The 13818-nt window shown below is 42.6% G+C and overlaps 1 protein-coding gene across 1 annotated transcript in view; it reads left to right on the forward strand.

Annotated features, from left to right (window-relative positions):
- Positions 1-13818, forward strand: part of LOC126198677 (polyamine-transporting ATPase 13A3-like) — a 452249-nt gene that overhangs the window by 379072 nt on the left and 59359 nt on the right. The window contains exons 12-14 of the mRNA XM_049935173.1: positions 2330-2521; positions 8837-8965; positions 13260-13413. Coding sequence (XP_049791130.1) covers positions 2330-2521; positions 8837-8965; positions 13260-13413 — 475 coding nt within the window. The remainder of the gene's footprint in view (positions 1-2329; positions 2522-8836; positions 8966-13259; positions 13414-13818) is intronic.

The following is a 13818-nucleotide window of genomic DNA, read 5'->3' on the forward strand; positions in this document are numbered from 1 at the left end:
GCCAGATAGGTGGTGCAGTCACGTGGGCTACTGCCAGCTTCTAAACGCAGACTGGCGCAGTGTGGTATCAATAGCGCACCATATCACCCGTTTACCAACAGGGAATATGTGCTCCTCCACAGCGCTAGCGTGACTCCATAGAAAGTGATGGAGATTGTGTAGACAGTGCATGTAAAAGAAATGTTGACTAATTTTTTTTTTTTTGGTCATCAGTCTACTGACTGGTTTGATGCAGCCCGCCACGAATTCCTTTCCTGTGCTAACCTCTTCATCTCAGAGTAGCACTTGCAACCTACGTCCTCAATTATTTGCTTGACGTATTTCAATCTCTGTCTTCCTCTACAGTTTTGCCCTCTACAGCTCCCTCTAGTACCATGGAAGTCATTCCCTCATGTCTTAGCAGATGTCCTATCATCCTGTCCCTTCTCCTTATCAGTGTTTTCCACATATTCCTTTCCCCTCCGATTCTGCATAGAACCTCCTCATTCCTTACCTTATCAGTCCACCTAATTTTCAACATTCGTCTATAGCACCACATCTCAAATGCTTCGATTCTCTTCTGTTCCGGTTTTCCCACAGTCCATGTTTCACTACCATACAATGCTGTACTCCAGACGTACATCCTCAGGAATTTCTTCCTCAAATTAAGGCCGGTATTTGATATTAGTAGACTTCCCTTGGCCAGAAATGCCTTTTTTGCCATAGCGAGTCTGCTTTTGATGTCCTCCTTGCTCCGTCCGTCATTGATTATTTTACTGCCTAGGTAGCAGAATTCCTTAACTTCATTGACTTCGTGACCATCAATCCTGATGTTAAGTTTCTCGCTGTTCTCATTTCTACTACTTCTCATTACCTTCGTCTTTCTCCGATTTACTCTCAAACCATACTGTGTACTCATTAGACTGTTCATTCCGTTCAGCAGATCATTTAATTCTTCTTCACTTTCACTCAGGACAGCAATGTCATCAGCGAATCGTATCATTGATATCCTTTCACCTTGTATTTTCACTCCTGAACCTTTCTTTTATTTCCATCATTGCTTCCTCGATGTACAGATTGAAGAGTAGGGGCGAAAGGCTACAGCCTTGTCTTACACCCTTCTTAATACGAGCACTTCGTTCTTGATCGTCCACTCTTATTATTCCCTCTTGGTTGTTGTACTTATTGTATATGACCCGTCTCTCCCTATAGCTTACCACTACTTTTTTCAGAATCTCGAACAGCTTGCACCATCAGGTCGACAAATCCTATGAAGGTGTCTTGATTTTTCTTTAGCCTTGCTTCCATTATTAGCCGTAACGTCAGAATTGCCTCTCTCGTCCCTTTACTTTTCCTAAAGCCAAACTGATCGTCACCTAGCGCATTCTCAATTTTCTTTTCCATTCTTCTGTATATTATTCTTGTAAGCAGCTTCGATGCATGAGCTGTTAAGCTGATTGTGCGATAATTCTCGCACTTGTCAGCTCTTGCCGTCTTCGGAATTGTGTGGATGATGCTTTTCCGAAAGTCAGATGGTATGTCGCCAGACTCATATGTTCTACACACCAACGTGAATAGTCGTTTTGTTGCCACTTCCCCCAATGATCTTAGAAATTCTGATGCAATGTTATCTATCCCTTCTGCCTTATTAGACCGCAAGTCCTCCAAAGCTCTTTTAAATTCCGATTCTAATACTGCATCCCCTATCTCTTCTAAATCGACACCTGTTTCTTCTTCTATCACATCAGACAAATCTTCACCCTCATAGAGGCTTTCAATGTATTCTTTCCACCTATCTGCTCTCTCCTCTGCATTTAACAGTGGAATTCCCGTTGCACTCTTAATGTTACCACCGTTGCTTTTAATGTCACCAAAGGTTGTTTTGACTTTCCTGTATGCTGAGTCTGTCCTTCCGACAATCATATCTTTTTGGATGTCTTCACATTTTTCCTGCAGCCATTTCGTCTTAGCTTCCCTGCACTTCCTATTTATTTCATTCCTCAGCGACTTGTATTTCTGTATTCCTGATTTTCCCGGAACATGTTTGTACTTCCTCCTTTCATCAATCAACTGAAGTATTTCTTCTGTTACCCATGGTTTCTTCGCAGCTACCTTCTTTGTACCTATGTTTTCCTTCCCAACTTCTGTGATGGCCCTTTTTAGACATGTCCATTCCTCTTCAACTGTACTGCCTACTGCGCTATTCCTTATATTGTCGCTAAATTCTAGTTCTTAAGAATTAATATATTCTGAGAAAAAAATTATACGTCCATGTTTACTGGACGACCCTTATACGTAACAGTGACAGCACATAGTGGTGTGTAGGCGTGCAGAGTGTGGCGTGTTGCAGACGGGCACGCTGACGGAGGACGGCCTGGACATGTGGGGCGTCGTGGAGGTGGAGCCCGAGGGGCGGTCCCTGCAGCCCCCAGCCAGGGACCCACAGGAGCTGCACGACGGACCCCTGAGGAGGGGCATGGCCTGCTGCCACTCGCTCAGCCTCATCGACGGCGAGTACGCCGGGGACCCGCTCGACGTCCGGGTCAGTACACACTGTTGCCCCACCTGCTGCTTTCTCAGCCACCATTTCGCATTTATGTGAATCTCTTCCACCCCCAGACATACAAATAAATGAAATCTCATCCACTCTTAGGCTAATCACAGAACAAAACTACTTCACTTTCAACAACATCTTCTATTTGCAACAAGAGGGACTACCCAGGGGGGTACCCCATGAGTGGAACCTTTGCCAACATTTTCTTGAATCACATAGAGAACACAATATTCAACAACATTGTAAAACAAGAAGGGTACAATATAACCTACTGGTACCGAGATGTGGGTGACATAATCTGTCTTGTAGATGAAACACACAAAAGGATAGAAGAGCTGCACTGTAACATCACCACACAACACCCACAATCCACTTCACAATGGAAACAGTAAAAAACAAGAAACTATATTTCTTTGATCTTACAATCACAAGAAACAACCAAAAATATGAATTCTCCATCTACATAAAACACACGTCCACAAGCACTGCTATTCATAGCTCATCCAGCCACCTAACAGTGCATAAACATGCCAGTTTCATACACATGCTCCTTAGGATAAATAGAACACGTCTTAAACCAGAAAACTACACATAGGAACTCCATATAATGAAACAAATGGCTGTTAAGACGACTACAAAGCAGACATCTTAAACTCGGCCACCCACTCAAGAGCACAACCAAAGTATCTGAAAGCTAGAGGCAGAACACACAGCACATCACACCACGTCAGAAAAAGAGACAGATGGTACACTCCAACCTACAATAACAAAATATCACATTGAATCTGAAAAAGCAAGGGATCCCAATAACATTCAGAACAAAGAACACAATTCAAAAAAGATTAAGATCAAACAAAAAAACCTCAGACAGATTCAGCCGTGCTGGAATATATCAGCTCACCTGTGACTCCTTTCAGGCCCAATAGATGGAGCAAACAAGGCAGAAATTTCCGAACGAGGTGAGATACACAGAGCTGATGAGAGCTCTAAAGAGTGACAGCGCACATCCAACTTTCGCAGAACACCTGAGGAACAAGACCATAACCCCACTTATATCCAAAGCTATCTACACTTTCCGAAACACAGCAATCGTCTGTACCAACAACTAACAGAAGAAAGTTACTACATACGAAAGGCTATAGTGGAAGGCAAAAACGAGGTAAACTAAAACACAACACTCTGCAACAATACACTCTTTACCGCTCTGACAGAACTGACCCAGGACACAGAGCAGAAAGCACACACACGCAAAAGAACCACTTCCCCATCACGCGCAGAGACATAAGTAAGGAACAGAAGTCGTCAGAACTCCCGCTACAGCTTTCATAGCCTTCTCGCAACATGATACATTACTCGCGATACACGTGAACAGAAAGATAGCGCTTTTTTTAAAATCATAAACAAAGTGCGAAAGTTTTGCTTTTCTGTCTATAGAGTTAGCTGCACGCCGTCCAATGTACGTGCGTACACGACAAACTAAGTAACAGCGTAATACACACCAAAACTGTATCCACAACACTACCGCAACCCCAAATGTATAACGCTGATATGCATCAGTTTATCTTGTAGTATTTCTTTACTATCAGCCGCTCACACAGTTACAGATGACATGACCTACGCTGAGAAAAACGGCAACAGAAAATGCACAGTAAATATGCCACAAACAGGGACAACAACAATTCTTAAAAACATGCCATAACGTACAGCAAATAAGGTAGTATGTAAGTATCCACAGAAAACTATATTTCAACAAACGAACATTAAAAATGTAATACTGTGTTACAGTGTTTGTATAACTGTGCTATTTTCTGCATGTTTTAGATTTAAGGAACCAACTGACGATGGCGATATTTGTCGCTGAAACCAGTTTGGGGAATAAATAAGTAAACAAACAAGAAAGTCTTTCGCATCAAGGCGGACTCACAATTCACATATTGTTGCTCTTCCACTCTTCCATTACACACATCTCGCACTTATATACACAAGATGATTCCAAAAGAAAGAGCCGGCCGGTGTGGCCGTGCGGTTAAAGGCGCTTCAGTCTGGAACCGCGTGACCGCTACGGTCGCAGGTTCGAATCCTGCCTCGGGCATGGATGTGTGTGATGTTCTTAGGTTAGTTAGGTTTAATTAGTTCTAAGTTCTAGGCGATTGATGACCTCAGAAGTTAAGTCGCATAGTGCTCAGAGCCATTTGAACCATTGAACCAAAAGAAAGAACGTATTTCAACTATTTATTACAGACAAATTGTAAAAGTTAAAAACACATTGTACGTGTTACCTGATAGAGGAAGCTTCAAAGTTTTGACACAGGTGCGCTGTTGTTTGTTTGTAGCAACATGGCGACTACACCACAAGAAAATCTTTTTGTGTGTTGGAATTTGCGCGAAGTCAATGCATTGTTCAAGTACAATGTGCTTTCCGCCGTCGATTCGGCAAGAAGCCGCCTCTGCGCAAGCAGATTTATGATTCGCATGCAAAATTCTCGGAAGTTGGCCTCATGTTAAAGGTAAGAGCACTGGCCGATTACGCACGTCTGATGCAAATGTCTCGCGGAGTCCTAGGAATCCATAACTTCCTCAAAGAACAAACGATGTGTCGTGTTCTGAAACGACGCCTGGACGCCTGCATATGAAGCGTTACGAGTTGCAGTTACTGCAGCAATTGAGTCCCGGCGACCGCAACAGAAGGTGCGAATTTTGCATTTCATTTTTCCAGTAAATGGCAGAGAACACTTTTTCCGAACGACTCATCTTTTCGGACAGATCGACGTTTCATCTGTCTGGTAAAGTAAACCGCCATACTGTAAGAACATGAGGTCACAAAATCCTGGCGTCGTCGTCGAACATGAAAGAGACTCACCGAAATTGAATGTGCTTTATGCCGTTTCTCTTCACGAAGTGTCCTCCCCTGGTGGCTGAGTGGTCAGCGCGACGGAATGTCATATCTAACGGCCCGGCTTCGATTCCCGGCTGGGTCGGAGATTTAGTGTGCTCAGGGGCTGGGTGTTGTGTTGTCCTTATCATCATCCTTTCATCCCCATTGCCACGCCAAGTCGCCGAAGTGGCGTCAACTCGAAAGACTTGCACCAGGCGAAAGGTCTACATGACGGGAGGCCCTAGCCACACGGCATTTCCATTTTCATGTTCACGAAGTTCATGTACCTCTTTTTTTTTGCGGAGAAAACAATGACAGGAATACCTGGACATGCTACAAAATTCGTTGTTTCTCATACATGGGCATGCTGCAAAATTTCGTTGTTTCCTCAACTTCACGAAGAGTCCAATGATTCCATTTTTATGCATGACTGCGCCCCGCCTGACTTTCATCTCGAGGTGCGGCGTTATCTTAACACCATTCCAAAGAGATGGACAACAAGATCTTGTTCACTGCTTTTGGACTTCCAGGTTACAAGACTTCACACTTTGTGACTTTTTGTGAGGGGTCCATGAAAGACAGAGTCTTGGGCTCTGCGCTCGCCTTACATGAAGTCTTGTGGGCAACGCCATACCACTGTGGACAACAGCATACAGCAGCAAGAGACAAAGAGAGGGGCCGGCGGCCGCGGTGGTCTGGCGGTTCTAGGTGCTCAGTCCGGAACCGCGCGACCGCTACGGTCGCAGGTTCGAATCCTGCTTCGGGCATGGATGTGTGAGATGTCCTTAGGTTAGTTAGGTTTAAGTAGTTCTAAGTTCTAGGGGACTCATGACCACAGATGTTAAGACCCATAGTGCTCAGAGCCATTTGAACCATTAGAGAGAGGAGTTGAAAGCCGACTTTCACAGTAGATCCACGCCTTTCCACTAGCTGGTGGACCGCAAATTTTCGGTGACGTGACCGTCGACATGGATCGTGATGGGGAGTCAATAAACGGGGACCAGTTGGTTTGTGTGTGGAGTGAAATGGAATGCCGTTTCGATGTTTCTCAAGAAACGCATGGTGGTCATGTTGAGTGTATGATATACTGTCAGTGCGAACATAAAATTTTGAGCCATAATCTATCCAGACACATTCGCAATATGTTTCTTTCATAGTTTCTCTGTAAAAAACAACAGAAATTTGTTCTTTCTTTTTGAACCAGTCTGCATACATGCAGCTTGATTTGTACAAAGAGATGTTCCGGTACTGTGAGCTTCAGGGGATGGCGGTTTTAAAATTTAGACTTCTTAAAACGTTATCTTAACGCTTTTCTGCGCATTTTAAAAGTTCGAATGCATTTCTACTGGTAAAAAATAAAGTTTTAACATACCACGTTTCAAAAACTGAAGCTCTGATTTTTTTTTTTTTTTCACCAGAGGTACCGGTACTGTCACAAATCAACCTCTTATTATATTTGCGAGATTGTATCATATAGTTCTGTTTTGTGGTTTTTAAAATTAGTCGTGTTATCTATGTGTTTTTTTCACCTAAAAACTAGAATATTAGCCGGCCGCAGTGGTCGAGCGGTTCTAGCCGCTTCAGTCCGGAACCACGTGGCTGCTACGGTCGCAGGTTCGAATCCTGCCTCGGGCATGGATGTGTGTGATGTCCTTAGATTAGTTAGGTTTAAGCAGTTCTAAGTCTAGGGGACTGATGACCTCAGATGTTAAGTTCCATAGTGCTTAGAGAGATTTGAACCATTTTTTAACTAGAATATTATGCCATTATAATTGTTTCTGAAGAGCAAAGGTAGCAATTAGCTCTATTTGCAATCATCGATTGCAATTTCATCTATCATTTCCAAATGAAAATTGCGAATAAATCGTATGTCTACAAAAAATTACGTAATAACATAACACATTATGATGTAAAAACATAAAATGCGCATCTCGTGGTCGTGCGGTAGCGTTCTCGCTTCCCACGCCCGGGTTCCCGGGTTCGATTCCCGGCGGCGTCAGGGATTTTCTCTGCCTCGTGATGGCTGGGTGTTGTGTGCTGTCCTTAGGTTAGTTAGGTTTAAGTAGTTCTAAGTTCAAGGGGACTGATGACCATCGATGTTAAGTCCCATAGTGCTCAGAGCCATTTGAACCATTTGAACCATAAAATGGTTCAAATGGCTCTGAGCATTATGGGACTTTACATCTGAGGTCATCAGTCCCCTAGACTTAGAACTACTTCAACCTAACTAACCTAAGGCCGTCACACACATCCATGCCCGAGGCAGGATTCGAACCTGCGACCGTAGCAGCTGTGCTGTTCCGGACTGAAGCGCCTAGAACCGCTCAGCCACAACGGCCGGCCGTAAAAACATAGCATTACAATAAAACATAATGGCAGCCGCAACAGATACAGTTTTTTTTATTACTGAAGGGGGAAATAGGCAATGAGCTGTAAAAATACACATTTTTTCTGAACTGAAATTGTAACCTGATCTGGTTAAACAAAACGTAGGTATGATACTATCATCTTGCAGTACATGATATTTTACAGTAGCTCTTCTTAGGAACAGATACACAATTACATTTACGGATTACAATCGCTTAAAAAGTCGATGATGGTTCCATTAATTGTCGCATTTTATGATGTGAGCATAGTGTCGTTACAATTTTCTTAGTTTCTCGCACAAAGTCATCATTTAAAGGACTCACATTCGCCGTTTACTGTAGGAATTATTTATAGCACAAATGCAGTTTCGCGGCAACGGTCATAGTTTACATATAAACAGTGTGCTAGAACATTGATTTGCAGCGTTTTGCCAGCCGGTGTGGCCGGGCGGTTCTAGTCGCTACAGTCTGGAACCGCGCGACCGCTACGGTCGCAGGTTCTAATCCTGCCTCGGGCATGGATGTGTGTGATGTCCTTAGGTTAGGTAGGTTTACGGAGTTCTAAGTTGTAGGGGACTGATGACCTCAGATGTTGAGTCCCATAGTGCTCAGAGCCATTTGAACCATTTTGCAGCGATTTACGCGAATGTTTACATCGTGAAAAGGCCTATTCTCGACAATGACATACAGACATGTCGGAGGATTTTAAAGTCCGACATGTGCTGAAGCAAAATCTTTAGCAGTTCCACTTGAAATTGCAATTGTGAAATAAATAATTCCTGCAGTCAATAACTAACCACGACCATGAGAAACTAAAGAAAGTCATTTGTTGGCCACAATACCGCACACACAAAAAATGTGGCACAAACGAGTTAGCAGGTATCTGACATCTATCCTGTGGAGGCGACTGGGTAAGTTACAGCTATGGAAGTGTATTTTTATATGGAAGCGACTGTACATTTTCTGCTGTTCATTCCACGCGCTACTATGCCGTGGACGCTGTTACGCTTCTGACCTTACCTGCTTGCATACTTGTTGGAATGGCTCACTTGGTACTTGCAGATGTTCGAGTTCACGAAGTGGGAGCTAGTGGAAGAAGAAGAGGACGTGGCGGACGGGGAATCTGAAGAGGACGACGAGGACGAAGAGAACCTGCCGACGGTCGTGAGACCGCCTCCAGGAGAGAGCCAGGTAAGCCTGCCTAACAATTCACTCCGGAGTAAACATGGTGCAGCAAGTTCCTGCACATTCTCCTGGACCACATGTATTACAGCGGAGTTCTTCAAAACACTTTCCCCAGCTGAGTACATGCCATTGCCCCATAGTGTTTGAAAGTCAGTTTTCTTCCCCTCAGCTTGAAAGGTGTCCAGTCGTTGAAAATATAAAGACCATCCCTGCATGATGACTACACCCTGCATGATGACTATAGTGCCCGTCATTTACGACGGCGGCCGAGTTTAGGTTCGTTCTGCCCATCTGAAGTCACAAAACACAGTCAGCCAATGAACAGAGAACGACATTGCCAGAGATCGACTGCAGTGCAGAGCACTGACGAGTGTCTTCAGTTTTAGAAACGTTCAGTCATAAATAAAGTAATTGAACAAATGTAATGTCTTGATAGCAGACTTTCTATAAAAGAAAACTTGGAAAAAGCATTCTTTATACCAATTGCTTCATATTCTATTAATTAATTAAACCAAACAAGCAATAAGCCTCCTAATTCAGGCGATAGCAAGGAAATTCATTTTCACTAACCGCTTTTTCGCAATAAAGAACAGCGGTAATTATTTATTTCCTACTGTACTTCGATGAAACGTGAGTAATTCACAGTCATACCAACAGTGTTTGTCGGTATTTTGCTTGATACTTTAAAGTCCTCCAGGACGTAAGTTGAATGACGAGCTGTGTTAGTGTAATGATTAAGGTGTTTGAGTGCTAAGTAAAAGATTCTGAGTTCAAATCTTGTTCGATACTAAATATTTTCTTTATTTAAAAACAATATCGAAGTGTCTTACTTCATGAATTTTATTCGTTTGAATGTAATTTTTTGAAATGTCTAGTGGCAATTAAAATCGACCATACAGAACGTATACCCTGTGGACTTTTACCTCTGCAAACTCTTCAAAATTTCGTGCAATGGTTTACTACATTTAATGCTGCACAATAACTGCTTTGAACATCGAAACAAAATTAATTCATTTATGGGGGGAAGGTATCAGTCAAGAAGATGTGTAAAAATCAAATTTTTGGGCCAAATAGTTTCTGTGAAATCGAATGATAAGTGTGTCAAAGCAGTCTGAATACCATGTGTCTGCAAAGGCGAGCAGTGCAGTAATGGCAAAAATGCGCACAGCGCGGAATGCGGGGAGCACGTCTCTGTAGCAGCGAAAGGCTTAATGCGGCCGCGGTGGCTTTACTTCATAAACTGCGCGCTCTCCCGTAAACGTAAGTTTGCGAACTATACTACACTATGGCGCTGCTTCTCTTGGCGCGTGCAACTGGCAACGCAGGAGTCTCCCGCGTCTGTGCGGGCATGCGCGAGCCGCCAAGATAAAAGAATTGAACTACAGTGCCTCAGACACAGACGTCGCTTGTAACATTTCTGTGTTTTAGGATGGTGTTGGTCATCTTCAGTCCGAATACTGGTTTAGTGCACCTCTCGACTCCACCCTATCCTGTGCATGCCTCTTCATTGCGGCATGACTATAGCAACCTACATCTATTTGAACCAGAGAGAGAGATACCAAGGGAAGGATGCTGTAATTCATTCCTTGCACTTCCTCTAAAATTTTTAACACCCCCTCCCTCCGTCACCCTATACAAGCACACACACGTCCCTCGATTACCAAACAGAATATTTCGCGAAGCCTCAGTATGCGTCCTATCAAACAGTCTCTTCTTTTACTCAAGTTATATCACAAATTTCTAGTTCCCCTAATGCGATTCAGTACTTCCTAATTAAAACTGTGTCCCGAGTTCGAGTCTCGGTCCGGCACACAGTTTTAATTTGCCAGGAAGTTTCATATCAGCGCACACCCCACTGCAGAGTGAAAATCTCATTCTGGAAACATCCCCCAGTCTGTGGCTAAGCCATGTCTCCGCAATATCCTTTCTTTCAGGAGTGCTAGTTCTGCAAGGTTCGCAGGAGAGCTTCTGTAAAGTTTGGAAGGTAGGAGGCGAGGTATAGGTAGAAGTAAAGCTGTGAGAACGCGGCGTGAGTCGTGCTTGGGTAGCTCAGTTCGTAGAGCACTTGCCAGCGAAAGGCAAAGGTCCCGAGTTCGAGTCTCGGTCCGGCACACAGTTTTAATCTGCCAGGAAGTTTCATATCAGCGCACACTCCGCTGCAGAGTGAAAATCTCATTTTGTAAACTTCCTAATTAGGTACTAGATCTACCCATCTACTGCACTTTTCTATAGCACTACATTCTTATCTTGTCTAAACTGCTCATTTTCCATTTTTCGCTTCTGTACAATACTACACTTATAAACCTCACCTCTTTATACTGTCAGACTTTAAGTAACGTATCTCCCACGGGTCTCCCTGTATCAAATCTAGTGTATACTCTTTCTACTCGATGCGTGACCTTGGTTCGTCACCTTGATTTCCGAATGCATCGAAAAATTTACGCAAGCAAGTTACGGGAAAATCTCATGACCACGTCTAAGCCTGCACAATCGTCTGTTTAATTTCAAAGCGTAAGGTGGAGCAGGAAGAAATTTTTGAGAGTGTTCGTTTGGAACACAGCGTTACACGGTAGTGGAACATGGCCTGTGGGAAAACCAGAGAAGAAGAGATTCGAAGCATTTGAGATGTGTATGTTGAAAATTAGGCTGACTGATAAGGTAGGAAATGAGGAGGTTCTCCGGAGAATCGACGAGAAGAAGGGACAGGATGATAGGACATCTGATAAGACATCAGGGAATAGCCACCATGGTGCTAGTGGGAGCTGTAGAAGGAAAAAACTGTATAGGGAGAAAAAAATTGGAATTCATTCAGCACATAATTGAGGATGTGGGTCGCAGGTGCTACGCTGAGACGAAGAGGTTGGCACAGGAGAGAAATTCGTTGCGAGCCGCATCAGATCAGTCAGAAAACTTCACCGCCTATCGTCAGTATCGTTTTCATACTTAGCGATATCCACCAAACCAACAGTGAATGATCAGCGTCAGGATGAGGTACTTTGACTGCATAGCATTCTGGCTAGCATTTTGAAATTTACTTTAATTATTGAAACTAACCGATGCGAGTTAAAAAGAAAGGCGACAAGTTCAGTACCAATATCTGAATTGGCTGCAGTTATTTTCACTAATAATTTATTAAAATATGACGACAGTTTGACATTGTCGTTTTAGATTTATACATTTAGTGAAATGATATCTTACATATAAATTAACTCTTTTCAATAGCACAAAAGGGGAAAGCAATTTTAAATGTTCTTAGGAAAGAGTAAAACGTGAGTACAAAATTTAAGTAATTATATTGTTCAAAATTCCAAACGAAGAATAGTTGCAATGAAGTGACTGTTTCTCCCTTATACACAACTAATTATTAAATTACGAGTGGTTCTTGCCTCGTAGCAGCTGATCAGATGTTTTTGTTGGTGGCGAATATGTTACACAATTTCTTTGCGTCTCAAATACTGTCGTTTAATAGTAGTTCCCCATGCTGCCAGACAGAGACATTTCTCTTGAAGTCATTGTGTTGTAATTATTTGAACACAAAATGCGTCCAAAAATCCTTGCATCTGTGACTATTAAATTTTAGATACGACTTACAATTATTGTGTAAATTGCTACACTATTTTGTAGACGATTTGATTTAGATTCTGTCACACGTAAACGCACATTTTGTTGTACATTTGAAAACGTCATTCACACGACTTCAGTTTTTAATAAATAGACTCACTCAAAGTCAAAAATACTTTCCGTCATCAGAACTTATTACAGGAATCTTTGTTGTGCGCCAGGGTCATCCAAACAAACTCATCAGGATGAAAGACGATGTAGTTCGCCCAGCTTAATCGGCGTACTGTTGCAGACCCTCATTCAGCACAATAAAAGTTCCTAGCGAGATGTACGGTCATTACAATTACTAAATTAGTTTTACAATTATTAACACTGTTGATTTATACTTATTTATAGAGATTTCAGATATTTAAAAACAAAGATAATAACACGGCCTCACCGTTCCATCTACCTGTCATTGATTTTCATATTATCGACATTAAAAAACACAATATATTAAAAAAATTTAATGTTTATTGTCTAATTAGGTAGTTTGATGTCGTTACGGAACACAATCCAGATAGATGCCTTTAATTTTTGGTGAAAGCAGTGGTGCAAATGATTCTGATCACAGTACACGAGCGATCATCTGTGTTACCATCTCGTAATGATAACTGCCTCGCGTAACTTTTTTAGTTGCACAACACGGATAACCGCGTATGTACAAGCGGCCTGTTTATGACCCAGTGTTTGCTTCCAGGCCCCCAAGGAGATCTCGATCGTGCACCAGTTCCAGTTTTCCTCCAGACTGCAGCGCATGAGCGTCGTCACTATCACTTCTGGAGTCCAGGACTACGACATGTACTGCAAGGGATCTCCAGAGATGATCAGCTCACTATCCGACCCCAGCACAGGTGAGGTGATTCCGCCGTATGCAGATATGCTGCGCGCTATGCCTGTTTCCTATTGCCATTGCTATGTGGTAGTTAACACACCATATCATTAAGCAAAAAGTGTAATAATGTTCATGCTGTTACTGTTAGTCTTCAGTGTGGAGGCTGTTTTGATGCAGTCCTACACGACAGTCTATTCTGCGCAAGTGTCTTCATTTCTACATAATAATTCCAACATACATCCACTTTAGCCCAGTTAAAGTATTCATCCCCTGATCTTCCTGTGCAATATGTATCCCTTCATTTCCTTCTGTTACGAAATTGACTATTCCTTGATGCCTCAGGAGGTGTTTTTTGTGTCATGTCCAAATTTTCTTTTATCCCCAAATCAGTTCAATATCTCTTCACAAGTTATCTGATCAGTCC

The sequence above is a fragment of the Schistocerca nitens genome, chromosome 8, assembly GCF_023898315.1.
Source record: "Schistocerca nitens isolate TAMUIC-IGC-003100 chromosome 8, iqSchNite1.1, whole genome shotgun sequence".
Classification (NCBI taxonomy): domain Eukaryota; kingdom Metazoa; phylum Arthropoda; class Insecta; order Orthoptera; family Acrididae; genus Schistocerca; species Schistocerca nitens.